Here is a 20,257-nt window from a genome sequence, read left to right as displayed (position 1 = left end):
CAGCTCCATCTGTCTCCATGTAACATATGAGAAACCTGAGCTACGGGGAGATGAAATACTTCCAGACACTAGTCATGTATGTGGTGCTGATCTAGTCAAGCTGTGATCCAGGGTGTTGGCTCCTGAGCCACTCTTATCCTCTACAATGTTTCTCTTTAAATATAACTCCACGTGACAGCCATGTATCACCTCCAGTGGTTTCAGATCTCAGCCCAAACTGGAATTATTTGTGATGTGTGGAGACCTGAACACTGGGGCTTCAATGGCTTGTTTAGACCTTCAGACCTTAGAGTCACACCGGTAGGGATAAGAAGAGACCCTTCTAGCAGCAGAGGGTGGGGTTCTGATCCTCTTTAACCTCCCTGCATCTGAAATTGTGTTCCCAATCGTACTCTTCATTTGCAGATTTGGTTTAGAAAGGAACTTGTTTCTCCCCAAATTATTTATAGAGTTTTCATATATTGTTTCCAGACTGTATATGTGTGATGAAGAGAATGAGCAGTCAGGAGTCTTCAACTAAGAATAGGGGATTTGCTCTTTTACACGTTCTTGCCTTGGTACCGTTGTGTGGCCTCACTTTTTAAAAGAAATGCTGACTTTGGACTTTTTCACTTAAGAGTAAGGGTCCTAGTCTGTCAGTCATGGTTGTTTTCATGAGAGAGAAAATACACTCCTTGATAACCTGTGGTGTTTCATCTCAATGGGCATTGAGAGGTCAAAGGACATGATAGTAATGTATGTAAATGCTAAGGTCCTTTACCAACTTAAATTATTCCCTGGAGCTCCTAACATTTCAATAGGTCTATATAGATGGAGTTGAAGGTTGATCTGATATCTTAATTTATCAAAATCTATTTCTTTCTTCCTAGGCGCCTCCAACCTACGAAGTCCTGGCACAGATGGAGTATCTTGACATGGTGGTGAATGAGACTCTCAGAATGTTTCCAATTGCTGTTAGACTTGAGAGGTTCTGTAAGAAGGATGTGGAAATCCATGGGGTGTCCATTCCCAAAGGCACAACAGTGATGGTGCCAATCTCCGTGCTTCACAGAGACCCACAGCTCTGGCCAGAGCCTGAGGAATTTCGTCCCGAAAGGTACAAGACCCTAGGGAAGGGGACCCTCTCTGATCTAGTTGCTCAGAGCATATTCTGATGACTCTCATTGTGGGTGACAAATGTGTGACTATACAATCATTTTATTTTACATCTTTTTATTGTTAAATGTCTTTACTTTTTCCAAGAATGATATTATTTGATTAAAAACTTTACCAACCATAAACTAAAAAAGAAAAAAAAACAGAAAATTTTAGTTGTGTGCATTCCTAAAACCTTAAGCTTTGTTGTTGTTTAGTCACTAAGTCATTTCCGACTCTTTGTGACTTCATAAACTGTAGCCCACCAGTCTCCTCTGTCCGTGGGATTTTCCAGGCAAGGAGACTGGAGTGGGTTGCTATTTTCTTCTCCAGGGGATGTTCCCAACCCAGGGATCGAACCCATGTCTCCTGCATTGGCAGGTGGATACTTTACCACTGAGCCATCAGGGAGGTCCAACAGCTTAAGATAGGCCTCATTAATAGTGCAATGTAAGTCCTGAGGACATTTTTCTATGCATATACAGATTGTTAAAACTTAGAATGACATTATATGTAGTTTTATTTTTCAATTGCTTACTATATTTAACAGTAAAGTACAAATGGAAATCTATGTTTTTAATATATATATATATATGATTGTTACACCTGCTATAATTTACTTAACAGCTATATTATTTTAAGTGTTTTGGTTTTTATTTCCTATAAGTCTTTCTTTCTATTCTCTTTAGCTCTTTGAATTCATCACTAACGTTCCCACGTTTCCATTTCTTTAAACATTGGCTGCTGTTTCCTCTATTATTATTGTGTGACTGTAGGTTGAGGACCTAGTAGTCTCATCCCAGGTGGTTCCAGCAGCCTCAGTGAGGATGGAGGAGACATAGGTGGCCTGGTTCTGTCTGTGGCTGTAGACCTGGGCCAGCTCCTTTTTGCCTCCATGTTTTTTGACCTTCCAAAGAGAAGTCCTCTGCTCTCTAGACATCTAGATAGTCCCGTTGGAGAAGTTAAGCGTTGTCTCTGGGAATTCAGAGCAAGGTTCTGCTTTGGGCACAGATGGGACTCTGGAAATAATTGATGCTCTCCCATTTATTTTATGGTGAACAAAATTTGGACTGAATTTTAGAGCACTATCTGGGATCTAGCATTTTATGAGCCCCTGACTATAAGCTCCCTGATGGCAGGGACTGTGTCTCGTTCACCCTTTTGTCCCTAGTACTAGCATAACCTGTACACTTAGCATTGTTGAAAGAAGAGTCAGAGTCCACCAAGTCCTCTGTTCTGGACCAGGGAACCTCTGTGTCTCCCTCAAGCTCAGCAACTTCAGCTTCCCCTCCTGCAGCATCAGGAACATAAAACCAGAGACCACTCACTGTACTTCCCTTTGATTCACTCAGCTGTCAAGCAGAGAGTTAGTGCTCACTTGTGTGTGTCAGGGTCTGGTCGAGGGAGTGAGAAATCCAAATGTTAAAGCCAATTATAAAGAGTTTTTGACATATACACAGTATAGTTTATAGGCACAAGTTTTATGAATCATGTTTAATGTATTCTTCCAGAATATTCTTCCAGAATATTTTGTATAATAGGGACTCTTTAAAATATATACAACCACAGTGTCATTATCACTTCTCCAAATCCAAATTTGAGAAGTCAAATTTGAATAAAGCAGAGGTCTGGCCATCAAGGACTTTATTGGTTTGTGGAACAGACAAGGAAATCAGTGATTGAAACAGAGTAGAGTTGAGTCATATGCCCTCATCAATCTACTGACCTCAGCAACCTCTGTGTATGGGAGAGAGAGACATACCCACACAAGAGGAAGCAAAGGAAAAATAATAGAAAACTAACAACTGAAATATTCAGAGACCTTTTCCCTGCTTCCTTTGTCTCTGAACACATGACCAATGTCAGTGTTCGTGGAGGCAGGAACCCACTCTTCCTGCAGTCAGTCTCATTTCCTAACTGCCTTTCAGAGCCTGAGCATCTCACCACCCTGAATGTCAATTTCATATTTAAAGATACATTTTCTTTAAACAGCCTTCATCTCATCTGCTCACCAGAACTGAAAGCTCCTGTGGGGTCCGGGGAATGGGAAGGCCCAGGGGCTTACCTTTCTCACAGCAAAATCAGCACAACAGGATTCAGTCACCCGCCCACAGGAGTCTCCCTTATGCTACTGGTTGAGGGTTTAAGTTAAAATCTCACACCTGGAGCTCCTGTGATTTTTCTGTTTCATTCACTTGTTTCATCTACTGTTGTGGATTCAGGTTCAGTAAGAAGAACAAGGACAGCATAAATCCTTACGTCTACCTGCCTTTTGGAACTGGACCCCGAAATTGCATTGGCATGAGGTTTGCAATAATGAACATGAAACTTGCTATCGTCAGAATCCTACAGAACTTCTCTTTCAAACCTTGTAAAGAAACACAGGTTAGCAGTTCATTATTTGCATAAATAATGTTTTATTGTGAATTTTTTAATGAGGTGTATCTCTCTGTGTCTATAAGGTTGTGATCTATTCAAATAATAATTTAGCTTACTAGAAAGAGAATCTGTCTGGATCCATCTGTGACCTCTAACTGTCTTTCATCCCTGGGGGGCTAAGTCTGTGGCTTCATAAAGACCCAACTGTAAAGTCATCTAGAGTCAAGGCAGTTAGCATGAAATGACTATACAAAGTCAGTGAATGTGAGCAACTTTTACAATTTGGTGTCACATCCACTGGAAGGAAGGAAAATGTTGTACGAAGTTGTGAGAGCAGTGATGACATGTCATGACTTTTCAGTGATGCCCCTCTCCACTGGAACTTACAGAAGCTCTCCTGACAGCGATTCTCAGCCACTATTTGTATAAAGAAATTACTGGGGAGCAATATCCCTATGCCGAGGTCACCTCAGACTCTCTAAAATAATTTCCCCAGAGTGTAGTGTCCTGAGCACCCCCACTGATCCTCCTGTGCAGCCACAGTGATCCCTGAGTGAAAGCATTTCTGCCGGATGGGAAGGGCTCCCACAGCCTCTCACCTGCCAGGGATCCTGCTGCCATCCAGCTGGGCTCCCTTTGCATTCTCAGAATGACTGTGTGTCCTTCCTGTCCACCCTACAGTCCATCCTCCCCCTTCGAGTTCCAGTTCAGTCCCGAGCCCCTCCATGCAGCCTGCCCATCCAGGCCAGAGCCCACTCTCCCCTCTGCTGTGTTTACAGGTACCACAGGCTGGCATCATGGGTCCTACCACCTAACAATACTTTGTCACTGAACCAACCAGTTTGGTTCCTTTATTTCCTTGTACCTGAAAAGGTCTTTAACTCTATCCCCTCATTTATTCCTTCCATAAATGCCCAGTGGTGCCTTGATGTCATCGGGCAAATGTTTAAGGAGTGACTTGCAGCTGATTAGAGCTCTTGGATGCAAATTTGGAACAGTTTGAATTTTTAAAATTTATCAAATGTCATTTGTGTTCTTGCTTGTTTTATGTGTGTCTACCTGCAGGGAAAATACATACCATTTGAAAGTTTAAAAAAACAATTTGTTACAGTTATAAAAAGACCTGGAATCTCTGTCTGAGGAGCACACAGAACAGTTGGCATTGATTCATCTGAAGCATGGCCCTAAAATAAGGCTTATTTCTAGGAGTCATACATTTAATAAGCAGCTCCTCCCTTTGAGTAGTTTTCTCAGGGAAGAGGAGGATAGAGATGTTTCCATTTTACTTGTGGGTGTCCTGTAAGTGTGTACACACAGGGGACTCAGCCCTGAGAGAAAGGGGGCCTCGGGCACCCCTGGGAAGGGCAGATGCCCCTGCAAGCTCCACCCAGTCCCCCATGGGCTGGGGCTTCTCCCTCCACAGCTCCTTGCTTGTCCTTCAGTCAACTGAGGTTAGAAGGTCACTCTGTTGGTTCCCCAACCCAGAAGGAGTGACTGGGTGAGAACGGGGCTAAAAATCTCAGACAAACCACTGTAGGTCTTAAGAAGTTCACCATTTGCCCTGCACTTGGCACCAGGGGATGTTTAAAAAAAATAGGCAAAATGCTTCATAGGCATAGTGCTCAAATAATATTTTGTGCAAGAATAATAGACGAATGCTTTCACTATCCAGTCTTTCCAGAAATTACAGAGTAAGTACAGAGAATCAAAGATAAAGAAGGGAAACTGGATGCAAGTGATCGAAAGGTACAAACTTCTGGTTATGGATAAATAAGTACAGGGATATCATGTAAAACTCAATGCTTATAGTTGACATTTTTATATAGTAGAAGACAGTAGATCCTAAAAGTGCTCAAAAGAGGAAAACAGTTATTTTTTCCTTTTCTGTCTCTTATGAGTGGTGGATGTTAACTAAACTTATTGTGGTAGTAATTTCACATATATGTAAGTCAAATGTTTTTACCATTAATCATTTATATCTCAGTAAAAGAGGAATTAAAACAACTTTTAAAAGTGAATCGTGAGCACTAGAAATGACTTTCTGCCCATATATTTTATAACAATGGTTAAATAGACCAATTTTCTGAAAGTCATAAAGTGTTAAAGTTTAATCAAGGAAACATTGACAGCCTGTCTGTCCCTATAGCTTTCAAACACATTGAATTGGTAGTTTAAAAAAAACCGAAGATGCATGATGCTAAAAGTAGCTTGTATATTGTAAAGCATTGTTGTCTATAATGGATCTTGACTATTTTGCTTCTATTGGCGGTACTTCATTCATTGGTTCTCTTAACTGTTGCAGATCCCCTTGAAGATAAACAGTCAAGGACTTCTAAGACCGGAAAAACCCATTTTTCTGAAGGTTGTGCTCAGAGATGAGACCATAAGTGGAGCTTGACTTCCCTTAAGGACCTGGGCTTTGTTCTTCATGGAGCTGTGTCCCACAATTTCAGGGGACTTGATTTACTTTGTGGTAAAACTCAGAAATAAAGATGGGCTTCATCTATTGCACTTGCTGGATGACTAGGGTATCTGCACATTTGTTTAGCTTTCTCAGTGTCTGTGTTTTTATATATCGTGTAACATGAAAGAGGTGACTAATGAGGACTGGATATGTACACTCAGCTTATCTGATTCTCAAAGGACCATCTCCACCCACACCCAGTTAGTAACATCTACTCCTTCAGAGCAATGATCAAGAAAGAAAGTGTCTCAACAGTTTTATCAGTGAATTAATGAAAACAAGAAGTATTGTGGTGACTAAAGTTCTGACATGTTTTAATATATCACAGGTTTTATTTTATATATTTCAAATCTAATATTCTGTTGAGGAACTCGGTAAACATCTCTTTACAAAAGTATTAGGATACCATCCTACACTCTAGGGGGAATGTGTACAACTGAATCAGGGAGAGCCAGTGACTAAACACGGGCATCACAGTTCCTGGTGGGTGGGGCCTTTTTCAAAACTGCTATTTGATATATTACATAGGTAAGAATTATTCCACAGTGTTTTGCTCATTTCTCAGAAAGTATGAAAGTGAAAGTTGCTCAGTCATGTCCAACTCTTTGCGACCCCATGGACTATACAGTTCATGGAATTCTCCAGGCCAGAACACCAGAGTGGGTAGCCTTTCCCTTCTCCAGGGGATCTTCACAAACCAGGGACTGAACCCAGGTCTCTCGCACTGCAGGCAGATTCTTTACCAGCTGAGCCACAAGGGAAGCCCAAGAGTACTGGAATGGGTAGTCTATCCCTTCTCAAGAGGATCTTCCCAACCGGTGTCTCCTTCATTGCAGGTGGATTCTTTAACAACTGAGCTATCTTTCATGGTTTAAATCTACTTTTTTTGAGCACATATTTTGTATCACAACAAATGCGCATATAATTATATTATTAGTTTTGATGACAAGTTTTCATCTCATCTCCCCTGATATTTCATGAAGGCAGGAAACAGGTTTTCTTGAAGTGTGTTTGTTTTCTACCCTCAATTCCCATCTGTCTTAACATAATCAACGTGGAATAAAAGATGGTTGATTGGTCAGTTGATTGGGGAGAAAGGCTACAGTCACTGGTCAGTTTCAGTAGATATCAGAAGCTGCACACAGCCCTTCCTTTCCCTTTTCTGCCCCTCCCATCCACAACCCCTTCCTTGCTAGGGATTTCCTGGATAGTCCAGTCCTAAAGCCACTGGGGGCACACAGAAGGCTGACAGCCTTACCCTTCAGGGTGTGGGCAGGGAAGGGGGGCTCAGTGGTTCCAAGTTGGAGATTGAGGAGGGACGGTGTCCACAGAACAGCAGCCCAGCCTGGGTATGGGTGTCCAGGCAAGGAGCAAAGAGTGTCTGCTCAGAAGGGTGGCCTGGCCAGGGCATCCAGAGCCTAAACAGGGTGTGGAGAACCATGGAGGGTGAGGGGTATACCAGGACTGGAAAAAGGCTGAGTGGCAGTAGCTACACAAAGGGAGATTTATTAAGCAAGACATGTTTTTCCCTATTAGAGAAGGAAACCAGAAGAAACCCCGTGGAGTCAGAGATTGGAACTGCATGTATCAGTGAACATCCTGCTTTTCTTTGTAGACAGATGACAGCTAGTTAGTTGGATGATACACTACAGATAGATAGCTGACATAGATAGATAGATGACAGATATAGATAGGTAACATGCATCTGTGTGGTCGGTGGGGAAGGTAGGATTGGAGGTCCTGCTCAGGGCCCTAAGCTCGTACAGCTGGACAGACCCCTCGCCCCAGCCCCAGTTAGAATCCAGGACATAATGTCCTGAACATTTATGACTCAGTGGCTCCTCACATAGCAGGTGGAAAAGGAGGCATTTAAACATGATTAGAAGGAAAAGGTAAAGATTCAGAGTCAGCAAACTCCCAACCTTTTATTTATTTTTCAACTACAACTTGAACTCATGTTGCTAACAAACAACACAGTTCGTAACTTGTGCTTACTCTATAATGCTTGCCCCTTTTGGCTACTCCTTGCATTCATATGAGCTCTTGTGAGTGAAGATTTCTAGAGGGTTTGCTAAGGATCAGGTGTGTGACGGGCAAGGTCACATGTTCTCTTCCCCCAGTGACACCAGAACTCTTATCGCAGGTTCAGGCCCCAAGCTCCTCAGGTCTCTAATCTGGGCTCCTATAGGAAGGGGAAGACATAATCATTAACCTTGTTTCTAAAGATCAGGCAACTGAGGCTGAGTACGTTTAAATAACCCACCTAGGGCCTACACATCAGTCACATTCTATGGATGCCTTCTAGGCAGCTGTGTACACAGTAGAGAGAATAGGTGTCCCGGGAGCCCAGAGAAGCCTCCGGGACCTGGTGGACCAGGTTCCCAACCACACCCTTCACTTGCCCTCTGCCTCTGGTTGAATTCTCACAGATTATTAACTAATGTTGGTAGCACAAAGTCAAAATCCCAGAAATTTTACTACATCACAACCACCAGGATGGTTATTTTGTAAAAAGGGGAAACTGAAGTGTTGAGGATGTAGAGGAAATGTGGAAACCTCAGCTGTTGCTGCCTGGTGAGGATGTAACCAAGCAGCCAGTGTGTGGAGCAGTTTGGCAGCTCCTCAGGTCGTTGAGCATAGAATTACCAGCAATCACACACCAGGGGAGATGCCTAAGAGAACTGAACACAATTTCTCAAACAAAGACATATGCCTGCATGTTCATAACACCACTCTCCGCAATAGCTAAAGGGTAGACACAAGGCAAACCAGTGGATGAATGGATAAACCGACTGTGATGTATCCATACAATAGTTGCTTCTTCAGTTATCACAGATGTGAAATACTAATACATGGTACAAGAGAGATTAACTTTAAAAATGCATAAATGAAAGAATTCAGAGACAAGAGACCACACATTACATGATTCCATTTATAGGAAGCATTTGGAAGAGGCAAATCCATGAAGTCAGAATGTACATGAGTGGTGGCCAGGGGCTGGGAGAGGACAGAGTGGGGAGGAGCTGCTTATGGACTCAGGAGTGCCCTCTGGTGGAATGGGAGCATGCTGGAACTAGAGGACATGGTGGCATGACACTGTGAATGTGCGAAATGGCCCCGAATGGTTGATTTATGCCGAGTCAGTGTCACCTTGGTAAACGTTTTGAATCTCAGGACTGTACCCTAACAAATTCAAGACAGGTCACTGTCATGCCAGAAAGTCCTGTTGCTTTTCCCAGACATCCTGCACATCCTTCAGCTCCCTGCTGAGCTGTCCAGGGTGGAACCTTGGCCCTAGAATTACAGGATCTCTAACTTGGCCTGTGATCTGATCACTTCCTTATTAACACTAATAACAATTGGTTGATTTAGACATTTTGCCTGCAACCAAGAAATAACAAACATACTCAGCAATGATAGTTCTGATAAGATGAACCATTCTCACAGCCTGAATGCCCTCTCTCCTCTCCTTAGGCAAATTCTGCTCTGTCCGTGGTACTGCATTGGTGTCACCTCCTCTAGGAAGCCCACCCATCCCTACAGAGGCTCTGGATCCCACCTAACTCTGCCTTTCCCAGCCTCCCAATGCCTTTGGAGGTGTCTGCATGCATGGAGCACCCCACCTAGGTAAGCGCCCTTTGTGACAGTCTTGTTCACACTTTGTCCCCATGTTTTGTCATAGTACCAGGCATAGCTCAGACTGATACACAGGGCATATGACCATGGAGATAACTGTGTGACCAATCAGAATAGGGCATCTTGTATTGAATTCAAGGTGTGGCCTGGAATTGGCTGGGCAGGGTCCCTGGAAAAAATCACTGGGCTTGGCAGGCATGTGCTGACATGTCTACTTAGAAAACTCTTGATACTGCATGCACTAATGAGGAGCATTTGTTTATTTTCTGGGGAGGTGGTTTATTTTTTCTATCTGATTATCATAAGAGCCTATGTTCTAACTAAAGGTGAAGAACTCAGCTTTTGAACCCAGCTGATCTCAGTTGAATGAACCCACTGAATGAACCCATGTTGGTCAGTTCTCAAAGGGTAAAAAAATATTTAACTTATTCAGTGATCTTTTTGAATTGTTCACCTGGGATCTACAGACTGGGTTTCTGACAAAAACAAGTAATGACGTTCTTTTTGTTTCCAGCATAGAATTAATCGATGGCATTTCAGGTGCTTAGAGAGGCTACGAATGCTGAAGAGGCTGTATGTGCATGTGGTAGAATGGCATGAGCAGACAATGCTTTCATACTATGAAGAATGAGGTTTCGTTAGGTGGTTTTGGTAGATACTTTTATTACATTAAGGAAATTCTTTGCTATTAGTAGTGCATTCTTCTATCATAAATGATATATTGAATATTAATAAATGTGTTTTCTGAAGCTATTGGGATGATAAGACCTTTCTCTTTTAATCAATTAACCTGATAACTAATACTAATATTTATTCTTTGTTAGTCACCCCTGAGTTTCAGGGTAAAATCCAACTCAGTTCGGTTGCTCAGTCATGTCCGACTCTTTGCAACCCCATGGACTGCAGCACACCAGGCTCCCCTGTCCATCACCAACTCCTGGAGCCTACTCAAACTCATGTCCATAGCATCAGTGATGTCATCCAACCATCTCGTCCTCTGTTGTCCTCTTCTCCTCCAGCCTTCAATCTTTCCCAGCATCAGGGTCTTTTTTCCCCCAGTGAGTTGGTTCTTCACATCAGGTGGTCAAAGTATTAGAGTTTCAGCTTCAGCATCAGTCCTTCCAATGAATATTCAGGACTGATTCCCTTTAGGATTGACTGGTTGGATCTCCTTGCAGTCCAAGGGACTCTCAAGAGTCTTCCAACACCACAGTTCAAAAGTATCAATTCTTCGGTGCTCAGCTTTCTTTACAGTCCACCTCTCACATCCATACATGACTACTGGAAAAAACATAGCTTTGACTAGCGGACCTTTTGTGGTAAAGTAATGTCTGTGCTTTTTAATATGCTGTCTAGGTTGTTCATAGCTTTTCTTCCAAGGAGTAAGTGTCTTTTAATTTCATGGCTGCAGTCACCATCTGCAGTGATTTTGGAGCCAAAGAAAATAAAGTCTCTCACTGTTTCCATTGTTTCCCATCTATTTGCCATGAAGTGATGGGACTGGATGCCATGATCTTGGTTTTCTGAATGTTGAGTTTTAATACAGCTTTCGCACTTTCCTCTTTCACTGTCACCAAAAGGCTCTTTAGTTCTTCACTTTCTGCCAGAAGGGTGGTGTCATCTGCATATCAGAGGTTATTGATATTTCTCCTGGCAATTTTGATGCCAGTTTGTGCTTCATCCAGCCTGGCATTTTGCATGATGTACTCTACAATATGTTAAATAAGCAGGATGACAATATATAGCCTTGACCTACTCCTTTCCTGATTTGGAACCAGTCTATAGTTCCATGTCCAGTTCTAACTGTTGCTTCTTGACCTGCATAGAAATTTCTCAGGAGGCAGGTCAGATGGTCTGGTATTCCCATCCCTTGAAGATCCAACTTGGTCATGGTGTATCATTGTTGCTGGATTTGACTGGCTTTATTTTGCTCAGAAATTTTGTGCTGAAGCCTGTGAGTGGGAGTGAAATGTAGTCTTTCTTTCTTGTCTCACTTTTGTCCTATTTGGATCAAGTTCATACTGTCCTCATAGAGTGATCCGGGCATGGTTGAATTGATTTTATGTGACAACTCAGAATCTTAGCTTCACCTCTGCGATGACATCCTCTCAGCTGGCCGCCAATGGCTCTGCCTGCTAGCACTTATGCCCCATTTAACCCCCTCCCACTGGTGAGGCTGGGATAGGCGACTTGCTTCTGATGAGTAGAATATTAATTGGGTGCCCCTCTCACTCCCTCCCTCTGGGGGAAGCGACTGTCATGTTGGGAGCTGCTCTGTGGAGAGACCGGTGGCAGAGATCTGAGGGGCTTCTGGGCCACAGCCAGTGAGGAACTGAATCCTCGAGCTTGTGAGGATCTGAACCCTGCCAGACCACCTGGAGGACCTGAAAGTGGGTCCTTCCCCAGGTGAGACTTTGGATGAGAGGCAGCCCAGCCTGATAGCAGGAGAAAGCTTGAGCCAGAGATACCCAGGTAAGCCACATCTGAACTCAGCCCAAGGAGCTGTGATGCAGTAAATGCTTGTTTCAAGGGGTTGTATTTGGGGATAATCTGCTAGACAGCATAGAGAACTAGTGTAGCTGCCCTGGTCCCTGTTTGTGCCACAAGTGCAGGGACCATCATTGCCCAGATTCCAACTGAATTTGTGCAGTGAAGCCTGACTGTGCCTCTCAACCTAGCAATTCTTCTGTAATACAGAAGTTTCAGAGAATTACTTCCCTGTGGGAAGAACATTTTCCCAAAAGGAAAGGGAAACCAGTGAGTACCCTCTTCCCTCTTCAATCCCCTGGATGGGCTGCATCTTCTGAGTGGTCGTATGGCCTCTCAGAAGATGGTCAGTTGATCGAAGAGTTGGTTGCTTTTGATATCAAATGTTGACCAGATTGGTATTTTCCTTCACTCTTTCTCCCCTGGATCAAATTCCCCAGAAGACAGTACCACGAAAGCCTGTATTTCAAGCTCTTCTTTCTTGGGAAAGCAGGCTAAGACATATGTGTTTCTTGAAGATTACCTTAAAAGTCTCTGAATGTGATGTTTCCTTGCAAGAAGATTTGACTGCCACTTACTTTTTTAATGAATTTTGAGACTGTTTAGCTTTCTATTCTTTGGCTGGTTTTGCTCAGTTATGTTCCCTAGGATCTAGGCTATTTCTTTTAATATTTCAGCTAATATTTTTCACAATTCTTAGCAACAATTAAAGTAATAGATGCAATTTTCTTATATTTGACTTCATCCCATGAATTTCAGATATTCAGGTGCACCCAGGCTTGTGTAGTTTTTAACATTCCCCCTGCACATGAATTAAATGGATATCATGGTCTGAGAGTTAGTATGTTTCCACGTGATAACTGTGAGAACTGTGATCATGCAGAAGTGGGACCCTCCCCCCCACCTACATGTTCAGGACAAGGGTCACTGGGGAAGATGGTGCCCTGGCTGACTCCCAGAGGAAGTCTAGGAATTCACGATGGAAAATGGATTGGACCCATTTCAGATGGAAGAATGGTTGCGTAGACACAAGACCAGTCGTCTGGGGGGCTTGGGAACAGTACATCATACCATTTTCTTAAAACATCATATTTGCACGGGAAGTGAACTGAGACAAGCCTGAAGAAGTCAGCAGTGGCCAGATGCACACAGATCTTTTTTTCACCGTTTATTTGTTCATTTATTTTTAAATTATTTTAAGAAATTGAGTTCTTATTAACATACAATGTTACTTAGTTTCAGGCATGCAATATAATGATTCTATATTTTAATACATTGCAATTTGATCAGCTTAGTAAGACCAGCAAGCATCTGGCACCGTATAAATTTGTGACAATATTATTGGCTATATTCCTTGTGTGAACATTATACCCCAGTGACTTCTGTGTTCTCTACGTGGAGTCTCTGCCTCTGAATTCCCTTCACCCATTTTGTTTATCCTTCAGCCTGCCCCCCCCTGTGGCAACCACCTGTTTGTTCTCTGTATCTGTGCGTCTTTTTCTGTATCTTTTTGCATTTTTGTAATAGTCTTTTTCTGTATTCTACTTTGTGTTTTAGATTCCACATATAAGTGAAGTCATACAGTATTTGTCTCTTTTTTTTTTCCTTCTGACTATTTCTCTTAGTGTAATACCCCAGGTCAATATTAAAAAACCAAACAGCTTGATTAAAAAGTGGGCAGAAAACCTGAATAGACATTTTAAAGATGACAGACAGATGGCAACAGGCACATGAAAATGTGCTCAGCATCACTCCTGATGAGACACCACCTCACACCTGTCCAAACGACAAACTGTCAAGGAGACAAGAAACAACAAATGTGGGCGATGATGTGGAGAAAGGGGAACTTTCCTGCACTGTTGCTGGGAATGTAACTTGGTGCAGCCACAGTAGAAGGCAGCATGGAGATTCCTCAAAAAGCTGAAAGAAAACTACCATAAAATCCAAAAGTTCTACCTCTAGCCATTAATCTCAAGAAAGGGCTACTTTGAAGCCCTTTACTCATTGCAGAACTGTTTGCAATAACCAAGGTATGAAAGTGACCTAAACATCCAACATGGGTCTTGAATAACTGCCTCATGGCATTTGGGTTTAATTCTGTGGATGATGGAAGTGGTTGGAAAGATTTGAGTAATATAGGAATGGTGCATGACTCATGTTTTACCGGGCTCTGTCTGGTGGCAGAGTAGGGAATTTCCTGGGTGAGGCCAGTCTAGGGTCAGATAAAACTCCTTAGAAGGTTACTGTACTGATTAGGAGAGACGGCCAACACTTTGCTCCTCTTTTGCAGCTAACCTGTGATGCTGATCTTTTCTTTCATTTTACACCTCCTGTGTCATTAGTTCCCTTCCTCGTGGTCTTCTGAAACTTGCCCACCTCCTCTGATTCCTCTTTCACTCCTTGGTTTCATTCATCTTTCATTTCCTGCTTTCTTGGAAACCCAGATGATTCTGATTGTGACACGTCAGGACTTTTTGCAACATCCTTTATCTGCTGACACCATGAGTTCATGAATACATAAGATTTAGTCATCTGCTCTCTCTCTTAGAGCTCTTAAAACAGCTCTAGCATTTATAACAACAGTAGAAGCATGATGGAGATATTTATCCCATAAGAGGTTGACACAATCTGCCAAGTTATTTCAGGAGGCCTCTTGGAATCCAGGCAAGCATGTCACTGGCACAATTTAGAATTACAAGATCTAGCTCCACACCCTACATTTATTGTTCAATATTTGGGCAAGATTCTTCCCCACCCTGAGCTTCTGTTTTTACATCTGTAAAATGGGAATCAAATAACCCCAACACTGCTTATCTCACATAGTTTTCAGGGTAATCAAATGAGAGATGTGAAAGAACTTTCTAAGGTGTACAGTGTGGTAGAGATGTTAGTGATTCATTTGTCAAGAAAGAGAAATTCAGGAATAGAGTAGAATGTGAGCGGCCATGATGAGGTCTTTCTCTTCTCTTTGCTGTGAAGTCCATGGAAGTGCTTCTGCTTAAGGGCACATGTGTGTGTGTGTGTGTTTCTTCATGGTGGGTTATGTGTGGGTCAGAAAGAACATCCCACTGCCTCATTCCAGCCCCTACTGACTGGCTTGCTTATCTGTGTTGGGGCAGAGCTCTGGTTACAGACCCGTGATCTGTGAAATTGGAAACTAACACACACATCAATCCAGAGAAATACGGCCTCCTCATACCCTGAGCAATTCTCTCAGCCAGTGAAAGTCAGGACAGGCTTCCCAGAAGAGGAGTCACCTCTAAAAGGAGAGGAATAGCAGACTGATGGGTCCTCTTGCATCACTGAGGTCCTGACACCCTGCTCACCTCTCCTGATACCTGAGCCTAATGCCCGATTCCATGAGTGTTCTTTGATTTCCATCTCTGACTGATTGCTAAGGTCTGAAAAGATAAGCCATGCATCGTTGATGAGGACACTGTGTTTCTAAAACATGTATAATTAGTTTATCTTGGCAGTACTATAATTGTCTATTTCTATCTTCCACCTGAGTAATATCTGGCTCTTAGTCCCATCTGCACATGAAGTACTCGGGACAGAGCTTTGACCATGCCGAGGCCGCCGGTACACAAATGACCAGATGAGAGACGTGAGGTGTGGGGTGCTCTTCAGGCACACACGTCTTCCTTCACGGTCTTCGTAAGTGAGATTTTTCAAGCCAAGTGTGTCTGGTTGTGGAATGAAGGGCACAAAGATCACGCCTTCTATTATTTCCCTTTGCAGAGCAGGCCATTTGCCTTTGCTAGGACGTGGCTCTGGCTACACACTTTTCTCAGGACTTGACTAGACTGTTGCCCCTGGGATAGATTCCAACCAGCTGGACCAGGCCCTGAGGTGAATTGGGAAGGTGATGGTGTGTAAGGCTTAATGAGAAAACCATCATATTGGCATATGCATTTTGGAGGAAGGTGAAAGTATGTAGTTTCCATAAGGAATTTGTTTCCAAGAAGAATAAGAAAGGCTGTGGGTTTAGCTGAGTGAATCAAGTTGTCAGTAGTTACCAGAGAACACTGTAATCTCTTCCTGGGGGATGTACTTTGTGTTCCTCTTAGTGGGGAGTATACACATGTGACAAGCACCTGTCATGACAAACATCTGTCCTTGTTTCTCCTGAGGTGAGATGAAGTCCTTGATTCTGGAGACCCATGGAGGGAGCCCCTGGGCAGGGTTAGACATGGAGATAGGAGCCGAACTTTTAACCAAATTGCTGCTTCAGCCTTGAGTCTCACTATTTCACAGTGACCCTCATCATGAAACTGCAGACTTTGAATATTGACATTTCAGAGCAGAACACTTGCCATCTTTCTTCATATTATTTATAACATGTTTTGATCAATAGCTGTTGGGAAGCCATTTGCAGTCACTGAGTTTCACTTTCTATATACGTACATGGGAGATGTTAGCATGACCCTCCTTAAAGGTACCCAGTGTGTGTACGTGCTTAGTTGCTCAATTGTACCCCACTCTTTGCGACACCATGGACAGGAGTCCATCAATCTCCTCTGTCCATGGGATTCTCCAGGCAGGAATACTGGAGTGGGTAGCCATTCCTTTCTCTAGGGGATCTTCCTGACCCAGGGATCAAACCTGGGTCTCCTGCATTGCTGGCAGATTGTTTACAGTTGAGCCACCAGGGAAAACCCAAAGGTACCCAGAGAAGGCACTAAAAGGGGCAGAAATGTATCAAAATCACTCAGGCTTTCTGTCTGACTTGCTTCCTTGATAGCTCAGTTGGTAAAGAATCCGCCTACAATGCAGCAGATCCTGGTTCAATTCCTGGGTTGGGAAGATCCCCTGGAGAAGGGATAGGCTACCCACTCCAGTATTCTTGGGCTTCCCTGGTGGCTCAGACAGTAAAGAATTCACCTGCAATGCGGGAGATCAGGGTTCTATCCCTGGGTTGGGAAGATCCCCTGGAGAAGGGAAAGGCTACCCACTCCAGTATTCTGGCCTGGAGAATTTCATGGACTGTGTATAGTCCATGGGGTGGCAAAGAGACACGACTGGGCGACTTTCACTTTCACTTCGTTTTCCCTGGGGATCCTCTTCCAGCTTCCCAGGTCTGTCCTTTGTTGATACTCAAGCTTTCATCCATTTCTCTCCTTTGCTGCCTCTCTCTAGGGCTCCATTTCCCCCAAAGACTCCAAAAGGTATGCCCCATACTGAGCTCAGCTGTGTGTCTCACTTCCTCTACTGAGAGGCTGCCCCCAAGGGACAGGACTGTATAGCTTCTAGGCCACAGCACAGTACCAGCACCTGACAGTCACCCGCTTGAACTGAAGCAATGGACAGATAAACAGATGTGTTCAAACATTATAATTCTCAGTGGAAGCTGTGGATTTTAACAGGGACCTCCTGGAGGAAGCCTGAAACCAAAGATGAAAAACTATGATGACAGAAATTTCATGCTCCATGACAAGCTCCCAAGGAAGTAAAATAGGGCAGGAGGCATAGTTGGGACTTACTGCACTTTACTAATAAGACTTCCACCCACACGGGCTAATTAGGACAGCCCTGGGGACTCTCAGGCCAAAGTTAGCAAGAGATGAGTATCGCTTTCTGCAGAAGGAGAGAAAGTGAGACAGGATAAAGGGAGAAGGAAGCGCACAAACACAGCTTACATGCCTTGTGTTTCTATTAAGTTTTAAGAACCTTTGAGATTTTGTTTTTCACATTATCCATGGTTACCGAGGCCAAGCAGACACAGGACTTGGCTCAGAGTGCTGATAATGAGCCATTGTAATTTCTTGATGCTCAGCCCTCATACTGGTCCCATCAGGAATTCAGCAGGGTTACGTGGATGCCTGGGCTTCCCAGGTGCCCCTTGTGATAAAGAACCAGCTTGCCAATGCAGGAGACATAAGAGACGCTGGTTGGATGCCTGGGTTGGGAAGATCTCCTGAAGAAGGGCATGGCAACCCACTCCAGTACCCTTGCCTGGAGAATCCCATAGACAGAGGAGCCTGGCGGGCTACAGCCCATGGGTCACAGAGTCAGATATGATTAAAGCAACTTAAGTGCAGCAGGGGGAGGCCTCCAGCAGGTGATAGCAACTGCTACTCTAGGCCTCCTCTGTATCAGCTCCTTGTTATCCAATAAAATGTCCCTGTGCTCTGCATGCTAAGTTTCTTCAGTCGTGTCCAACTCTCTGTGACCCTGTGGACTGTAGCCCTCCAGGCTCCTCTGCCATGGGATTCTCCAGGCAAGAATACTGGAGCTGGTTGCCATTTCCTCCTCCAGGGGATCTTCCCATCCCAGGGATCGAATCTGTGTCTCTCAGGTCTCCTATATTGGCAAGTGGGTTCTTTACCACCAGCAACACTTCGGAAGCCCCCAAATTCCCTATGCGTCCACAAGTGGGAACCCCTCTGTTCTGACCCACCCACACCCCACACTCCCCGGAGATAACGTGCCCTCATGGGGTCTTTTTGGAGTCCTGTTGCTGTATGTGCCACATAGCTGGTGGCTAATGATGTTGGGGTCGTCTTGGCCATTGGACAGCTTTTTCCTCTCACTCTCTTTACACCCTTTGATCTTGGATTGTGGCCTTTCCAGAGAGGTGACCATTCTTTGATCTAGAATCTGACTTGCAGGAGCTTTTGAGGTGGGTCCAGAATCAGCTGAATTGATGCCATTGGTGCAGCCATCACCCTCTCCTATATGTTCTGCCTCTCCTTCTGGGCCCTCTTGTCAACGAGATCCTAATGGAGCCTCCTGAAAGTCCAGAGGCAGTGACCAAGGCCCAGCCAGGCCCTCTTGTTGTGTTAACCATTCAGGAAGATGCTGTGGTCACCAAAGAGCCACAGGGAGAGGGCACACAGGTGCCTAGTGCCCTTACCTCTACCAACTCAATTCCATCTACATTTCTGGATACCCACTCTGCAGAAAGCACTCTGCTAGGTACCTGGGGCATGACCCTGGCTAGTACCCAGTAGGTGCCCAAGTCTCCATCCACTGAAGGCACTAGGTGTGAAAACCAAACATGGCGCAGGAGATGGATTTTCAGGGGACAGAAATCCCCAGAGAAGGAAATGGTTATATCTGCTCAAGGAGGTTGGTTAGGGAAGAGTCTAACACAGATGTTCTGTCTGAGCTTCATTTTGAAGGATAATGAAGAGCCTAAAAGGGACACAGGGGCATTTCCAGGCAGGAAAACAGTTGTATGAGTAACAATCAGCACAGCTATCTTGTTTGACCCCATGGAGGAGGAGATGGCACCCGACTCCAATATTCTTGCCTGGGAATTCCCATGGACAGAGGAGCCTGGTGGGCTGCAGTCCATGGGGTCCCAAAAGAGTTGGACACAACTTAGTGACTAAACCACCAGCATCTTGTCTGAAGAGTTTCAAATATTTTGGACTACCGGCAGCCATAGAGACAGGGAGGTTTAGAGGAGAATTAAAGCCAGTGGCTTTATTTGAGTTTCTGTAACCTTTGGGCTTACTGATAACACTGATTGAGTTGTTTATTGATGTCCTACAGAATATGAACTCAAAGGAGGTCAAACTGAAGTGCGTGTGATGCTTGGCCAACTACCAAGGCAGAGAGGGCTCCTGCAGGTGGAGCCCAGGTCGCCTTTCTGTTGGTTGCAGCTCCAGCTCCACCTCCTTTCTAAGCACATAAATCTCCCAGCCGCACTGAATCTCCGCCTAATGTGAACAGAAGCTCCAGAGGCAGGCAGAGAGCAGCACACACAGCTGAAAGGAAACTCAGAGGAGGGAATCGCCAAGAAAAGTGGCCATGGAGCTAATCCCAAGCTTTTCCGTGGAAACCTGGGTTCTCCTGGCTACCGGCCTGGTGCTCCTCTATCTGTGAGTAACCATCAGGCTTATCTCCTCTATAACCTGGGTCTTGGGGTGCTAAGCAGGAAAGGGGGTTCCCTTAGTTTTTTAAAGTTCAAAGTAAATGGAGGGGAAGTTGCTCAAGCATTGGGTGCTATGGGCACCAAATGGGTTATTATTGATCTTACCCACATCTGTTGAAGGAGTTAGCTTTACTCCCGAGTTGCTGTTAGCATAGTTAGGAGGGTTTGTGACATTCTTTGCTCCTGTAAATGACCCTCTGATTGACTACCAGTTTGCATGGACCTAGAGTAGTCAACCAGAGTCCATCAAGGGCAAATTAAAAACAACTGGCCCA

The 20,257-nt window shown here is 44.1% G+C and overlaps 2 protein-coding genes across 4 annotated transcripts in view; both read left to right on the top strand.

Annotated features, from left to right (window-relative positions):
• LOC138429539 (cytochrome P450 3A24-like) overlaps positions 1-6,024 on the top strand; it is a 40,001-nt gene extending 33,977 nt beyond the window's left edge. For all 3 annotated transcript variants that reach the window (XM_069571182.1, XM_069571184.1, XM_069571183.1), the window contains 3 exons: positions 870-1,096; positions 3,357-3,519; positions 5,816-6,024. In XM_069571182.1, coding sequence (XP_069427283.1) covers positions 870-1,096; positions 3,357-3,519; positions 5,816-5,911 — 486 coding nt within the window. In that variant the 3' untranslated portion in view covers positions 5,912-6,024. The remainder of the gene's footprint in view (positions 1-869; positions 1,097-3,356; positions 3,520-5,815) is intronic.
• A 2,554-nt stretch (positions 6,025-8,578) lies between these two features.
• The window catches only part of LOC138429540 (cytochrome P450 3A24-like), a 71,194-nt gene continuing 59,515 nt past the window's right edge, over positions 8,579-20,257 (top strand). Inside the window, exons 1-2 of the mRNA XM_069571185.1 lie at positions 8,579-9,604; positions 19,601-19,929. Of these exons, the coding sequence (XP_069427286.1) occupies positions 19,859-19,929 (71 nt within the window). The 5' untranslated portion in view covers positions 8,579-9,604; positions 19,601-19,858. The remainder of the gene's footprint in view (positions 9,605-19,600; positions 19,930-20,257) is intronic.

Source organism: Ovis canadensis, chromosome 24, assembly GCF_042477335.2.
Source record: "Ovis canadensis isolate MfBH-ARS-UI-01 breed Bighorn chromosome 24, ARS-UI_OviCan_v2, whole genome shotgun sequence".
NCBI classification, from domain to species: Eukaryota; Metazoa; Chordata; class Mammalia; order Artiodactyla; family Bovidae; genus Ovis; species Ovis canadensis.
Note: the sequence above shows the minus strand (reverse complement) of the source record. Positions and strands in the feature narration are given on the sequence as shown.